The sequence below is a fragment of the Aphelocoma coerulescens genome, chromosome 3 (genome assembly GCF_041296385.1).
Source record: "Aphelocoma coerulescens isolate FSJ_1873_10779 chromosome 3, UR_Acoe_1.0, whole genome shotgun sequence".
Lineage (NCBI taxonomy): Eukaryota > Metazoa > Chordata > Aves > Passeriformes > Corvidae > Aphelocoma > Aphelocoma coerulescens.
The window spans coordinates 106,863,223-106,877,217 of NC_091016.1; the positions used below are offsets into that span (position 1 = coordinate 106,863,223).

At 40.3% G+C, this 13,995-nt stretch overlaps 1 protein-coding gene across 1 annotated transcript in view; it reads right to left on the minus strand.

Moving 5' to 3' along the window:
• The window catches only part of MYT1L (myelin transcription factor 1 like), a 179,023-nt gene extending 168,361 nt beyond the window's left edge, over positions 1 to 10,662 (minus strand). Inside the window, exon 1 of the mRNA XM_069011517.1 lies at positions 10,581 to 10,662. Within this exon, the coding sequence (XP_068867618.1) occupies positions 10,581 to 10,589 (9 nt within the window). The 5' untranslated portion in view covers positions 10,590 to 10,662. The remainder of the gene's footprint in view (positions 1 to 10,580) is intronic.
• Positions 10,663 to 13,995: the final 3,333 nt, after the last annotated feature.

Sequence of the window (13,995 nt, forward strand, 5' to 3'; positions counted from 1 at the left end):
CTTCTCCCAAGCAACCAGCAACAGAACAAGAGGACACGGCCGTTAGCTGCACTGTGGGGGAAGTTTAGGTTGGAGATTAGGAAGAAACTCTTCACAGAAAGGGTGATTAGATATTGGAATGGGCTGCCCAGAGAGGTGGTGGAGTCACTGTCCCTGGAAGTGTTTAAGGTAAGACTGAATGTGGCACTAAGTGGCATGGACTAGTTGGCATGGTGGTGTTCAGAGACAAGTTGGACTCAGTCTCAGAGGTCCGTTCCAACCGAATTGATTCCATGATTCTGTGAACACCAGAACCCATCCAATTTACACTCTGTGTGTGCATGCATTTACTCTCTGCCTCACTGTAGTCTTTGGAAGGCCCCCACCTATTTATTGACAAGTTTGAGTACAACTTCAATGGACGTAGTCTCAGAAACAAAAGTAATGCAAACCCAAACTGTAAGTACATTGGGGAGGTCATTCCTCTACATCCACACCTGGTATCACAATTCCTAATTTACCTACTTAAAAGCTGAAAGGAAAACCTCTCTCACCATTCCTTCTTAATTTCTCCTCCTCTTCTCCCAACAATTATATCCCACTTTTCTCCACTAACTGTCCTTCAAGCTTAATAAACTTTTCCAGGCTGTACCACAAAAGGCAGGACAAGATCATATAACCCATGCTGAATTTCCTTCATACATTAATAAGATACAACATTGAACACTTAAACCTGTTCTTCTGTCCTGTACTGTCTCTCCTATCTGTCTGCAAGGGTTAGGACACACCTTACAGTGGAAATGGACAGATTCTCATCCCATGCAACTGCTAAAAAAGTAAGTTTTATAAAACACAATTTCACTGTACCCTGGGCTCCTCTGCATGAAGGCTTATGCCATCTCCACCATCTATATTCACACACATCTTTCCTTACCCATCTGTTCCTGTTTGGCCTTCCTCCAGTAGTCATGCTAAAAGTATGGCTCCGAACCTGTGAAAGCAGTGAGTAGGCACCACTGCTGTGCTCACCACCTAGCATGGAGCAAGAGACAGTTGCCCCAAGCACTCGCCAACTCTTGAGTGCCTCACTGGAAGATGTCACCCAGCCGCACTCCAGCATTTCTCCTCCCTCCACATGCTCCCCGGCTCTGATGCCAGATGCCTCTGCTCTATCTTGCAAACACACTCTTGGTCCAATCACTCTTTCAGTGTCATCTAAGGATGCTCTTTTACATAGCAGAAGCTAAGAGCTTGACCCAGAATGAGGGTATACAGTGATAGCATTTGTCTTCTGGGCTGAGAGAAGGATAAATTTAAAACTAAAATGTCATTAGATCCAGAAAATAGCCCTGCTGGTTTTGTTTTAAAATGTTTTTAAGAAAACAAACATTATTCACTGCCAGATACAAACAGGGATAGTGTTAACAAATATTAATATTTTAAAACATAATTATATAATAATTTCTTATTCAAGGGCTCTTGGGCAAATGCAACAATGTGGGATTGGGGAAAGGCTTGTTTGTGGAGTATATCCCATCTTTGTCCCAATTTTGTCTTGTGTAATCAACACCTAAAAACTGTATGCCTTTTATTTCTTTTCCTGGTATAGACTTGCCCCCAGTTCCTGAATCTGAAAAAAACCAAAAAGACTCACTAATGTTCCGCTGTTTTTCATTGTCCAAGTTGTGCTGCTTCTCATTGTCTGACATTTTAAAGTCTTTCCCAATAGTGCTGGAGTAGGGTCTTGGAACAAATACAAATGCCCTGCGTCATCCAGGGCAGCTGGAGAAAAAACTAGCTTAAAATCTAGCTGGGATCTAGTGGGTGTCTAGTAAGTGATGGTGGTCTCAGCTTAAAATCTAGCTGGGATCTAGTGGGTGTCTAGTAAGTGATGGTGGTCTCAGGTTGGGAGGAGCACCTGGTCTGGTGTCTAGGCAGACTGCACTGGAAGTGGGCGATGGGAACCCAGGACCACCAGCAGCGCCTTACTGCAGGCCTAGGACTGCAGTTTATCTGACACTGGAGGGAGACACCTGACTGCTCCTGGATGGTGTCCCTAGCCAAGCTGGTGGTATGGTACCTGTACTAGAAGTTCTCTGTTACTGCACATAGCAAGAGAACTTTCTGCCTTTCAATCTTCCAGCAAAGTGTATGGTTATCCAGTGAAAGCCTCTTCCAGCATGGCATTTTGCCACCTACATGCTAAATGACAGCCTCTTGGAGACGTCCTGGAATACTGAACACTTCCCTGTCCCAACCAAAAGTTGCCCTTCCTGACCTCCTGTGTTTCCATCCATTTCCTAATCCCAAATTAGTTGCTTCCCAACTGCCAGCCCTACTGGGCCATACAAACAAGTTATTTCATATAGGAAGTTTTTTTAGCATTTTTGACAAAGTTGTAGTACTGACAGTTCTCCAACCACAGAAGAACCCTATGTCCTCCAGGCACCACATGCTCCAGGTTACCAGTTGTTGCAGTTGCAGTCCTGACACTGCAATACCACATCACTGTAAAGGACAGACATGAAGTTTCTGCCTAGACCATGGGATTTTTGAAGAACACCATGCATGAAAATATCAAGTGTCATATGACAACACAGTAGCACATGTCATGCTAAGTGGTCTTGTGCTGGTAACCTTGAAGGCCTTTTAAATTAAGTCCATTGAAAGATAAAGAAGGGTACAGAGGAGTTGGTGCCCAATATTTTGTGGAAAATTAATAATAAAGTCAGAAAGTGTAAGAGGAAAACACAAATAACCAGACAGTGAGGAATTCTTGAAAAATGCTCTGTCTGGAGGGGGTATGTACAACTCTATTATGTCCTTAGTCTTCCACAAAGACAGATATGGGCAAGAATTGAAAAATCTTTGGCTGGGACTATGAATCAGAAAACATTTTACCTTTGTTTAATTATATAATCCAAAACCAAAATAATTTGAGGTAAGAAACCAAATCTATATCTGAATACCCATACAATTTTGGTTAGCTCATCACTGAATCTGATTCACACATGACAAAGTCTTCAAAAAGTATACAATGTAAAATCCAAAACTTGAGATTTTGTATGTGAAACAGGAATTTCAGGAAGGCAAAGTAAGAGACTTCATAGAAATGAGGCTAGCAAGAAACCAAGTAGGACCTGATCATCTGGGAAATGCAAATTCCTGCACACAGACATTAGAAAAGCCAGGGAGCTGACTGTCTGGAAAGCAGCTTTTCAGAGAAGAACTCAAGGCTCCTGGTGGACAAGTTAAACGTAAGTCAGCAATGCACACTTGTGACAAAAAAGGCCAACAACACTGCCAGGAAGTTATCGGAGGTGATCCTTCTCCTCTACACAACACTGATGAGGCCACAGCTGGAGTGCTATATCCAATTCTGGGCTCCTGAGTACAAGAGAGACATGGACATACTAAAGTAAGTCCTGCAAAAGCCCACAAAGATGAAGAGACTGAAGCATCTTTTGTACAAAGAGATGCTGAGAGCTGGGATTGTTTAGCCTGGAAAACAGGGTTTAGAGGGATCTTACCAGTGTGTATAAATTATTATGTATATGAAATGTAGTGCCTGATTGGGATATGCAATGAAGAGGGAGCCACACTCTTTTCAGTGATATCCACTAACAGGAAAAGAGGCAACAGGAACAAGTAACAGGCAGAATACAGAAAATTCCACTTAAACATTAGAATTGTTGGGGCTTTGTTTACTGTGATCAAACACTGGAAGAGGTTGGCAATAGAGTTGTGCAGTCTCCATCTGTGGAGACATTCAAAGTCCAGCTGAACACAACTTTGAGATACCTTGGCCTGAGAAATCTGTTCTAACTCTAACCTGCTTTGAGAAGGTAGATGGGACTATACCTCCGGAAGTCCCTTCCAGCCATAACCTGTAACTCTGTAATTCTAGATGTGAAGATAGAAAGTCTTCAGGCAAATGACCATTTTGGAGATAGTAGATATGTTCTGAATATAATTTTAGGCTTCGAAATTGTCAGGAGGGTTTGAGGGTGGAGGTTAACCATACTTACTATTTTTATTTATTAGAATATATAATAGTATATATTAGAAATATATTCCAATAAAACTCAATATATTCTTAAACAAAAGACTGGGTTATATGAAAATATAACTTGGTTGGTAGTTTAGAGATTTGAGCAAAAATCTCAGATTAGAATTGCAAAAATTCAAGTCTAAGCTGATGATGTATCAGTTAATCAAAACAATATTATGCAACAGTGATAATGAGTATTCAGACATGTAAGATTTAGAAGATAACATGTAGATTCAGAAGACAACAAGAAACTTGCAGCCAGTGCCATATAATTATTCTTGCCTGGAAAGAAAAGTTCTGAAGTAAAAACGCTGATCTCTACCATCCAACTACTCAGTTTTCTAACACCTTCTGACATTTCCTCTGTGTTGTCTTTTGTACATTATTGCTTCCTGTTGACATATGCAAAGCTTTCTAATTGAACACCTCTGATTGCTTCTTGAGTCTTTCATTTGTGGTGGTGCCTGAGCAAACCCTTGACAAAGATTAGGTAGCAGGTGTACTGTGTAATTGCTGCTTGCAAAGCAGACCTCGAATGTCTGACAGTTTGCTTGCACTTCACCACCCATGTGCTTTTTACCTGCTATACAGTAAGTACTTACACAGTCCTAGTTCTTTACTGTAAGGACTGCCTTTCTAGCTGTATTTGTCTATCCTAGCTGATGGCAGGCACTGACCTCTTTGCCCATAGACAAGAATAAAATGCCACTAAAATTTTACTGACAGTAAAATTAACAAAAATTAAACTATTTACTAAACAGTCAGATGTAACTAATTTAATATTACTTAAACATTATCTCCTCTAGGGATGCTCAGTTCAGGGATTATTTACAGAGAAGAGAATTGTAACTTTTATCTAAGAAGGGCTCACTGAAATACATTCATGTGGCTCCTGAGAACCTACTGAAAATAAAGGCTTTTTAGTTTCATACTAACAATTTACATATTAATCCTAAATTGTTCATCCATTATGCAAAGTACATGAGTACCTGCCCTGTCCCTCACACCCAAGCATTTCTTGGTATGGTAATTCAGACTGTACTGGCAAAACTGAGCTTGCTGATATTAAAGAAGTTTTCAAACAGGCCTGAAATTCATTGATGCAATTATCTCTTCATCTGAAATCTAAAATTATTCATGTTCAAGAGAGTATTGAACACTCTTGTGGAGGCAGACAATTTAACGTAACTGGCCACAGTTCACAGCCAGGATACATTCACACCATCTCTTCCTTTTGTTATCTTTAGTAACTAACATTCACAGTTGGGAATATGAGCCTCATTCAACTCTCTGGTCACCTAACACAACATTTTTGGTTTCACTGGTTGCATAATACATTGTGGTGAACAATAACCTCACCTGATGCAAACCAGTGGAACCTATTTAAACTGTGACCTTTAGTGTAGCTGAAGCAATTCAGAGGCATTGCGCTTTTGTCCCTGCCATTACAGTGAACAGTGCATTACATATACTTTGGTTTCTTTGTTTAATGAAAGGCAAGCCTTCTGCAGCATCAGGAAAGTCAATGAATGTTTCGTGTAAAATCCACAGGAGGATATAGTCCTGAAGCATTTTGCTGCTGTTAACTGTATGTTTTCTTTTTCTTCACAAGATTGTGCTTACAAACAGTAGTTAAATACTACTATTGCTATAATTGAGACATCTGTTGAAACAGTAAAAACAAAAAGCACCGCAGTAAAAAGGAATTTTAAAAAACTATTCTAGTCAATGCTATAAGGACAAACAAGAGGTTTTACAAAGAGATAAGGATCAGGAGATTTTTGAGGGAGACTGTAGTCTCTTGGTGTGATGGATGGAGGCGAGTTGCTGACAGATGAGGCACAGAGTGCTGCAAAGCTAAAAGATTTCTTTGTCTCAAGTATGTTCACTAGGGAGAAAGAGGGAAACATGCCAGAATCAGAGAGAAGTTTCCTGGAGGCAGAAAATGAAAAATTAATGAAATGAAGAGTGACACCAGAATAAGTAAAAAGGAATCAGCCAGTGAAAAAGAATATACAATTATAGTATTGGATGGCCTGTATCCCAGCATTCAGAAAGATACTGTACATGTACATTTTGATTAAGTTGGGAAATAAATTTATTACCATCAATAGAAAAGGCAGATGACTTACCACACTTACCAGAGTTCATTAGGGGCTGAGGGATGGCTTAAAGAAGATTTACAGGCAAAAGACTTTAAAACAGTTGTGGATTAGGGTACAAAGAGCAGGCAGTTCTGAAATAAGCCAGACCCTGAGCCCTGGCCACAGAAGCCAGTATTTTCACACTGCATATCTAAATGAAGCTATAACTTTGTAGATTAAGCTTGGGTATATAGACATGTGATAAGAATCTAACACTTAGAATTAAAAGAGGGTTTACATAAACTATCAAAAAATTATTACCTGTGTCTTTAAAATCTTTACATAGAAAGGTATTGTATGCACCTATATGCATGCATTGCTTGGTAATATTCTAAAGTGTAACTGCAATTCATCTGAATTCAGGATTCACCCAGCCCAAACTGAAGACAATATATATCTAAGAGTATGGACATTTGCTCCAGACTCAGAATCTGACAAAGAAATACAGAAACACCCATATTTAACTGTGTGACTTAAATCAGTGAAAACAGGAGGCCTGAGCTGAAAATTTACATGAATTTTAAATTTTTAACACAAATTTTACATTTATATTTATGCTGGACATAAGTCTTAAGTCATTATGTTGACCTCTGAACAAGTTACAAAAAAACATGCAGTTATCTAAAGAAAAAAGATCATTAATGACATAAAGATCAGGAAGAACAAAATTGAGATCAGGGATCACAGCATTTTGCACTGCATTACAAGAAAGATTTTAAAATAAAAACAAATTTCTAGAAATATGAAATGTGAAAAAGTTTGCCGTAAAAAATGAAAACATACACTCAGCCAAACAGAGTTGAGCAATTCCAAAGGTAACATTCAGGCTCTGTTAAACCTCATAGCTTAATGTGCAGATATTACAGCACCAACTAGATGCCAGAGTGAGACATGGAACCTCCTCATGCTAACCATTACACAAACCTGTAAGCACTTGCTGAACAAAACAATTTTTTACTGAATTCAATTAAGCAATTTCTGTAAATTTGTATTCACTACTAAATACAAATGATTAAAAATTCAGAGTAGCACTTCCCTTCTCAAAAGGCAGAGGTGATTTCACATCAGTGTGTAACTCAGTACTAGCTACTTGTGAAGTGAAATGAAAACACAACAAGTTGAGATAGTGACAGAAGAATAGGAATAAAAGGAGATAAAATACTCTCAGATAGGAATAGGATTATGAAAATTAATCATGTGCAATTTAGTGGTGTTCATTATTTCAAAACTGGCGAGGTTTTTTAAAATCAACTGAGGCAATAAAGTAGTATTGATATTCTCAATTTCTACAGACTGAAACTGATAACATTAAAATAGAAATTATAGAAGATAGAACTAAAATAATCAATAAGAGTTTGCATATTGCTACACTGTGCAAATGCTCTGTTGACTGCAACTACAATGCAAACTAATTCATGGATATTTACTAAGTCTGAATTTTTCCTTGTTGGAAAAGTCCTTCTCAGAAGTGAAACAAACTTCTTCCCTGCAATATCTCATTCTGAATCCCCATCACCTGTTGTTCATCACCATGACTGATATCCATTTTACGTCTATGTCATCATCACACAAAAAGTGCACAATACCTTTGTGCTTTTGGGATAAAGAGGGATGTTTACTTTTCTTATGCTAGCATGTATTTACTTCAGTGACTATGGCCAGAGGCAGAGGCCCTACACTAGAAGCAGAACTGTGAAGGATTTTGAGAGTCTTTACAAGGAGCTGGCATCACAGTGCGTATTTGGCCCTGGAGAGGGTTCACTCTCTCCTATCAAGGTGCAGCCACACTGCTTGTAGAGTTCCTTTGTGCCAGAAATGCTCAGTGTAACAGCAGAGTCAAAGTGTAAGATGAGAATGTGTGGCACTCAGCCCTGCCTTTAAATTCACCAGGCAATCCCTCATATTCGACAGAGACAGCCAAGAGAGAAGCTGGTAGTAACTGCTAAAACATGCCAGCTGTTTATTTGGCTTTCTTCCCTCACAGATTACTAAACAGCACAGACTGAAACAAAGGATTAGGAATGCTCAAGATTTCATATTGCTAGAAATACCACAACCAGAAGGAGATATCCTGTGTTATAAATTGTTTTAAGTATGACATTTTATTTTTTTCTACCTATTTCAACTAGAGAGAAGTCAAATCTATTAAATAAAATAATGGAAATAAATTAACATATCTGGCATTTTTCAGCAGAAAGAGAAAGCTTTTACAGTCTGATTCTGAGCCATCACAATATCACTCTGTGCTACACGACATTTGAGTTCTTGATACTTGTTTTCAAGATGCAATTCAGCAGGGCATTACACAGTCTCATTGAGGCTCCCCTTCCCACAAAAGGCCGGACCAGAAGAATCTTTTAAAGGTCCCTTCTAGCCTGGGCAGTTCTGTGGTAACTGGAATATTATTTTTCCCATTGCTTTCCAACTGGGTTATCTTAGTACTTTTTCTGCTTCTTAACAAATTTAAAAGCAGTACACTGGATTTATACGATAGCGATCAGTGCAGACTGAATTTCTTCATTAAGTAGTGGGGAGGGTATAATCTTGTGCATTGGACTGATCATGCAACTCGCTGCTGCTTTAGGCAGGCAGTTAAGGTAACTGCCCATCATAGATGCGCTTACTCTGATTGCACGCTAGAAAGAGAAGGCAACTGATTTCCCATTCCCTCATTCACTGATATTAGCTTTATGTTGCTACCACCAGAGCTACATGTAATGTATGACTCTTTACAACTTTGTTTACATGGCATAAAATATCATTTGGTTACAACAGAAATCTTATCCAAGTTTTAAATGTTCACTGAGAACCAAAACAAGCCAAAAAACTAAACCCCATTTCCTCATAAACTAATAGTGCTGGAAGTCAATTTAAGGAACAGAACAGGCAGGTTACGAACTATTTAAAAGGCATGCTTTAATCCCCATGTAGTTCTTAGTGCCCTACGTGAGAAAAATGTACAGATCTTAATAGAAACAATTATAAGCAGAAGCTTTTGCTTTCTAATCGAACTCGAGATACCACTAGAACACAGCTTTTCTTTTTCATGTTGTAATTAAAGGTACTCCTTAAGCATTTATGTATGTGCATGAGAGACAGTGGTCTGGACACCTGCATCTGTGCAATCCGAACACTGAAAGAAATATGGCTGTGATTTTTAGCCTTTTAATGGGTGTAAATATACATACAAAAGGTAAAGTAGCAAGTAATCACCCCACTAGTCTCTATTCACAGAATAGATAAAGCAAAGACAATATAAAAACATGTTTTCTCACCTAACCTTTAATCATATAACCTCTAAATTATATTGCCACTGCTTTCAATTCTCAGTCTGGTACTGACAAAAGCACTGCCCATTATAACCACTGATATTCCATAAAAATGGTTCCTCTAAGTAAAAAAAAAAGTAGTAGTAGCTTTAAAAATGTTGAAGAGAATGTTTTATAATCTACTGCTAGCAATAAAGCCAAGCATTCAACAGCTTACTAGACCAAATACCTCACCTCTCAGTTTTTGGACACTGCTAGAATTCACTGACCAAATGAAGATACCTGTAATACAGAACATTCTAAGCTCATCACCCTAAATGTTGCTGACATACATTTGATGATTCTATGATTCTAAACAAATCTTCAACCTGAGTACATTCTATTAACCCAGAGAATATAGAAAATGAAGCATTTACAATGCAGTAGATCATACTGATTTGATGTATTATATCTTGCTCTTATGTCACAAATGCATGGTTTTACCGCATATCCAAGCAAATCTGAAGACGCTGCAGACACAATACAATTTTCTTGGAGATAAATACTTTTGTGTACAGCTGGACCATCTTACCAGTAGCGTACAAGTGAAAACTAGGAAGGAAGACATTTGTTTGTAAGATGCGGCCTGTTAATACAACAGCAGAGGTTAAGTAAGTAAGAAGGTCTAAGTATAACAAGGAATTGGTTCTATTCCTATGCCTTCAAACTTGAACTTGGGTATTTTTGCTAGTGACAAGATTTCTTTAGTTCAAATGATTGCTTACCAGGGCCAAAATTACTGTTTGTACAGAGCCAATGCAGAAATGTACCATTCTCCTTTTGTTTCTACTACTTTATGCCTACAACTTGGCAGAATGCTGTTCAGACCCAAACTTAGAAGCTTTTTAGTCACCTTGAATCAAGATAAAACCTGTTCTTTTCACAAATAGCAATAAAAAGGTTTTCCAGCCTTTATCCTGGACACATGCGTTTTGAGTATTGGGTACTGAGTGACAGCACTAGAGAATGAATCCAGGTTTGCTCAGAAAGATTACCATAGGCAACATAAGGAATTCCTTCCAAAATTATGTCAGCAATCATGCTAATTTCTTGTAGAATACCCTATTGATTTGAGAAAGTAATTCAGCTTCAACTTACCTTAATCATTGTTAAAGACAACACAATTTCCTGATTTCATACAGGAAATCAAATACAGAAATTAAGTGAGTGTATATGTAGTCTCATAGGGCCTTATCCACCATTTCATATAAGCTTCCTAAAACAAAAAAAAAAAAAAGCCCCAACCTAAGTTAGTTTTAACCCTGACCTGGTCTGTTTTTTTACGGAAAAAAAACCCAAAACCCAACACAAAAAAAAATATTTAAAAACTGAGGAGCAAGGTCTCAAAATTAAATTACAAAAACCATCATAAAACATCATAAAATGCTACAATGTAACCACCTGAAATGCTTCTATGTTTATGCATGCAACATGAGGCACAAACAAGAGGAGATCAAGGCTTTGGCCTAGTCACAAACATTCGACATCACTGGCGTAAGTGAAAACTGGTGGGATGAGTCCTGTGACCGGAGTGCCCTGTTGGACAGTTCCAGGCTCTTCAGGAGGATAGGAAAGGTGGAAGAGGCAGAGAGGAGGCACTGTATGTGATAGAAGGGTTAGAATGTATGGAGCTCAAAGTTGGGAATGGCACAGTTGAGAGCCTCTGGGTAAGAATCAAGGGGCAAACAAATAATGTGGATGTCATTGTGGGAGTCTGCTATAGACTTCCCAGCCAGGGATGCTTCCAAGCTAAATGCCCTTGTCCTTCTGGGGGACTTCAACTTGCCAGAAATTAGCAGGGTGCATCACACAGCTGGTACCATATGGGTCAGAAGATTCCTAAAACACCTGGATGACAACTTTATGGAACAGGCCCTAAAGAAGGCAACTCAGAAAGATGCCCTCCTTGATCTGCTGCTTGTCAACAGAGAGGATCTCACGAGCAAAGTGGAGAGTGGCAGCCTCTTGGCCACAGCGACCATGAAGCGATTGAGTTTAAAATCTCTGTTGACAGGAGGAAAAGTGCCAGCAAATCTTCAGTTCTGGACAAGAGGAGAGCCAACTTCTGGCTGCTCAGGGAACTCAAGACTAAAGTCTGCTGGGAAAATGCTTTTGCAGATGCTGGGATCTATCAGTGCTGGTCACTTTTTAAACATCACCTCTGAAGGGCACAGGAGCAGGCAATTCCCAAATGTCGTAAGTCAAGCAGATGAGACAGAAGGCTAGCTTGGCTGAAAAGGATTCTTCTCTTGGAAGTAAAGCAGAAAAAGAAGGTATATGCCCAGTGGAAGCAAGATCAGGTGACATGGGAGGAATACAGAGCTGCTGCTTACCATGGGAGGGAGAAAATTCATGTAGCCAAAGCTCAGCTGCCATTCAAGGTGACAGAACTGTGGGGGACAATGAAAGATTTTTTTTCAAATATATTGATGGCAATAAGCAGTGTAAAAATAACACTAGTTCAGTACAGGATGTGGATGGTCACCTCACAAACAGGGATATGGACAAGGCAGAGGTGTTAAACACATTCTTTGTCTCCGTCTTCAACATGGATGACAGACTAAGGGGGTTTCAGTGCCCTGAGCTGTACGACCATGACTGCAAGAATGGTAACTCCCAGTTGACCCTGAAATTGCGGGGGATCTGTTGTTCTAGCTGGATCCCAACAAATCTATGGGACCTGATAATATTCATCCAAGAATTCTCAAAGAGCTAGCTGATGTCCTTGTAAAACCTCTCTTGATCATTTTTTGAGTGGTCTTGGAAATTCAGAGAGGTCCCAGCTGACTTAAAGCTGGCAAACATTGTCCCAATTTTTAAGAAGGGAAAGAATGAGGACCCTGGAAACTACAGACCTGTCAGTCTCACTTCAGTGCCTGGTAAAATTATGGAGATGATTATTCTGGGAGGTATTGAAAAACACCTGAAAGACTGAAGCCACAGCCAGTCTGCCATCATGAGAGGAAAGTCCTGCTTATCAAATATGATTTCCTTTCATGACAAGATAACCCATGTAGCTGACCAAGGGAAGGCAACTGATGTAATCTTCTGGGATTACAGCAAAGCTTTCAATACTCTCATCATATCCTTCTGAATAAAATGTCCAGCAAACATCATGTGATGGGTGAGCGACTGGCTCATGGGTAGGGCACAGGTGACATCAGACCAGCAACCTGTCACTAGTGGGGTACCACAGGGCTCCATCCTTGGCCCTGTGCTCTTCAACATCATCATCAAATGGACGTGAGACTGGAGGGGGTACTGAGCAAATTCACGGACAATACAAAACTGGGAGGAGCTGTAGACTCCCTCAAGGGCAGAGAAGCCCTGCAGAGAGACCTCAACAACTTAGAGGACTGGGCAATCACCAACCATGCAAAGTTCAACAAGGGGAAGTGACAGATTCTGCAGTGGCAGAATGCAACCCTGGGTATATGGACAGACTGGAGAATGAGATTCTAGAAAGCAGTACCACAGAAAGGAACCGGGGGTCCTGTTGACAGAAACTGAATGAGCCAGCAGTGCCCTGGCAGCCAGGAGGGCCAAGACTGTCCTGGGCGGCATCAGGCAGAGCATCACCAGCCAGGCAAGGGGGAGGATTGTCCCGCTCTGCTCTGCACTGCGGCGGCCTCACCTTGAATATTGTGTGCAGTTTTGGGCACCACAAAGTAAGAAAAATATAAATTATTAGAGAGTGTCCAAAGGAGGGCAATGAAGATGTTGAAGGGTCTTGAGGGGAAGTTGCATGGGGAATGGCTGAGGTCACTTGGTATGTTCAGCCTGGAGAAGACTGAGGGGAGACCTCAGTGCAGTTACAGCTTCCTTGTGAGAGGAAGAGAATGGGCAGACATCAATCTCCTCTCTGGTGACCAGTGACAGGACCCAAGGAAATGGCCTGAAGTTGTGTCAGGGGAGGTTTAGGTTGGATATTAGAAAAAGATTCTTCACCCAGAGGGTGGCTGGGCACTGGAATGGGCTCCCCAGGGAAGTGGGCACAGCACCAGCCTGACAGAGCTCAAAAAGCATTTGGACAATGATCTCAGGCACACGGTGTGACTCTTGGGGTCAGTGCTGTGCAGGGACAGGAGTTGGACTTGATGATCCTTGTGAGTCCCTTGCAACTCAGCTGATTCTGTGATTGTGCGATTCTGTGATTCTGTGTTTAGGACAGCAGTCGAACACCTCAGCTCCACCTGTAAGCCAAATTTCTACTCAAAATGCCACAAGATGGCTCTGGTGGGTTTGGAAACGTCCCCTGATTACCACTTAGATGCATGGATGACATTGGGCTGTTAGACTTAACTGGAACAGAGGGCTGGCACACTGAGAACAAGCAGTGCCAAACAGGCAGCCATTCTCTGCAGCCCTTGCCTAGCTTGTGATTAACGTGCTGTTTCTTCAGTAATTGTGATTAATATATTAGTTTAATGCAAAATAGGTTAATATAAAATGAGGGCAGAGAGAATACGACTGCCTCAACACATTTGGTGCACTCAGGGACACAGAAAAGACT